Source organism: Nanorana parkeri, unplaced genomic scaffold (genome assembly GCF_000935625.1).
Source record: "Nanorana parkeri isolate BGI_ZX_2015 unplaced genomic scaffold, ASM93562v1 scaffold465, whole genome shotgun sequence".
Lineage (NCBI taxonomy): Eukaryota > Metazoa > Chordata > Amphibia > Anura > Dicroglossidae > Nanorana > Nanorana parkeri.
The window spans coordinates 1,034,507-1,037,159 of record NW_017306733.1 but is presented as its reverse complement, the minus strand read 5'-3'; the positions used below and the strand labels follow the sequence as shown (position 1 = coordinate 1,037,159).

At 52.7% G+C, this 2,653-nt stretch overlaps 1 protein-coding gene across 1 annotated transcript in view; it reads left to right on the top strand.

Moving 5' to 3' along the window:
• The window catches only part of LOC108790326 (thyrotropin-releasing hormone receptor-like), a 10,520-nt gene extending 8,190 nt beyond the window's left edge, over nucleotides 1-2,330 (top strand). The window contains exon 3 of the mRNA XM_018560562.1: nucleotides 1,892-2,330. Coding sequence (XP_018416064.1) covers nucleotides 1,892-2,296 — 405 coding nt within the window. The 3' untranslated portion in view covers nucleotides 2,297-2,330. The remainder of the gene's footprint in view (nucleotides 1-1,891) is intronic.
• The last annotated feature ends 323 nt before the right edge of the window (nucleotides 2,331-2,653 follow it).

Here is a 2,653-nt window from a genome sequence, read left to right as displayed (position 1 = left end):
GAGGAACCTTCGGGGGAGACGTTGTCCCGGCCGCCATTGTTGGTGACATTTCAGGTGAGGAACCTTCGGGGGGACGTTGTCCCGGCCGCCATTGTTAGTGACATTTCGGGTGAGGAACCTTCGGGGGAGACGTAGTCCCGGCCGCCATTGTTGGTGACATTTCGGGTGAGGAACCTTCGGGGAGACGTTGTCCCGGCCGCCATTGTTGGTGACTTTTCGGGGGACACGTTGTCCCGGCCGCCATTATTGGTGACATTTCGAGTGAAGAACCTTCGGGGAGACGTTGTCCCGGCCCCCATTGTCGGTGACATTTCGGGTGAGGAACCTTCGGGGAGACGTTGTCCCGGCCGCCATTGTTGGTAACATTTTATCAGCTTTATACTTTGTATCACTTTTCTATCTTCCAAAATGTTACAGGTGTCACCAGTACAGGAGCTGAGAGGAAATCTTCCAATGGGGACACCTGTTCTAGTGTGAGACTGGAATTCCTCCCTTGGCAGAGATTCCTCTCCCTTCCTGTTGTGTCTCCAGGACAGGAAGTAAGGGGAAATCTCCCCGAGGGGGACACACACAGCACACAACACACTGGCAGGCTTCTCCTTACTCTCTATTGTTCACTTTAATAGAAGCTGTAGACTCAGGAGAGCAGAGAGTGAAGCCGGCTTTGTACTGCCCACTTCTGGCAGTCTCATGTTTCAGGCGCCCCCCTAACACAATACCGCGCACACCCCATCGGCGAGCGGGAGCGTTCACGTGGCGTTTCGCCGCTCTGTGTAATCACGTCGGTGGAAGGAATCCTAATGACAGTTAATGTTCTACAACATATAATTACATTGTGATTACACTCCGCCGGCAGAGTCTGATTATCAGGACGCTGGTTTCATTGCTGTATTAGGGCAGGTTGATGGATGGCGGGCAAAGCATCATGGGAAACCTGGGCCGCCATCTTAAAGGGGGGATCCCCCTCCAGGCCGACCGCATACATTCATGATCAGATCCTTACCTGCTTCTTTTGCGGAGTTCCCCTTTAAGCCGCGTCCGTCCTCACCGCTCTCTTTCGGCGCCGGGTAAAGTTAGAATCATCCTCTGTGATCAGACGGTGGCAGAATCCCATCAGCAATTATCGCTCGATATTTTTTTTTTACGGTACTCGCCGATATCGAATGCCGAAAGTCCCATTCAGGGTGACGAGAAGCATGGGGCCGGCTTTCTGCCCAATTAGCAAGCCAGGCGCAGTGTAATGACGCGGCGCTTGGCTTCCTGATTGGCCGGGAAGCCGGCTCCATGCTCTCTCTTTCCCATCTGAGGAGTTGGTACATGTATGTACCCAGAAATCTAAATCAATGTTGATGGGGGCGGGTTCAGTGGTGTCACAAGGGGGGTGCGGCCAGCACCCGTGTGCCACTATTGGAGGGGTAACACCAAAATGACTGACAGTCATTTTGGTGTCTCCCCCTATGAAAAGTCGGGCTCTCGGTCATGGACCGAGAGCCCGACAGTGTCAGGAGAGAGGAGGGGACCCGGCGGCATACCTCATGAACATCCCCTCCTCTCTCTGCCGGTGTCCACCACCAAGATGGCTGCCGGCAGGCGTCTATAAGACGACCGTGCATGTGCGATGACTTCATGGCGGGGTGTCACCCGGTCTCCGCTCCGGGTGTCACCCAGCCTCGGGATGCCCCTGGGTGGATTTACAGCTGGATAGATCTTCTATGTGTGGAATGGCCAATCTGATGTTTAAAACCGTAGGCCCAGATCGCCTGAAGTCTAAAAAGACCCCAAATTGTATTTTTCGAGTTGTGTATTCTGTCGGCTTCTTGATAAAGTCATGCCAAAAATAACTCCGCTGTTCCCTCGCATCTGATTGGTTCCTCTTGCTTCCATTTTACAGGTCACCAAGATGTTGGCGGTGGTCGTCGTCCTCTTCGCCCTCCTTTGGATGCCCTATCGGACTTTGGTTCTGGTCAACTCGTTCATGGAGAACCCTTACCTTGACCCATGGTTCCTCCTGTTTTGCAGGATTTGTGTCTACGCCAACAGCGCCATCAACCCCGTCATCTACAACCTCATGTCGCAGAAATTCCGCACGGCCTTCAAGAGGTTGTGCAAATGCGGCCAGGTGGACACCCAGAGGAGGAGCATATACCTGACCACCACCAGCTACAGCATGGTGAGGGACAATGCCAACGCCCGAGCAGAGAAAAAGGAGAAGCCTGCGCCGGAAAACCCAACGGTGGTGCCGAAACAAACTGAAAAACCCGGGATGGAAGGGGAACTTTACTACAGTGTGGTGTAGGCCATTCAGTACCCTAGATACCGGTGAAGTTATCTAAGAAGGGTGCTGATAATGGCTGAGTCTATCAACAATCTCAAAATCGTATGTCCAGGACCAGGCCCGCCTAGCCTTGCCAAGATACGTAAACCCCGGGGAATCTCGGCAACATTTCCAGTCCTGCTACAAATAACCGACCTTCTGGTTGGCTGCTGACCTTCATAAATGTAAACAAAGATGTCATCCACAAAAAGCAAAAGGTGTCATATTGTCGCCAGTCCATTGTTACGTTCCTCTGTCAACATTCTCATAGAAGCCTCCTTCTTCTGGAGTCTCCATAACCTCGGTTGGTCTTGAGTTCTTGAAGGTGTCCTATGCCAG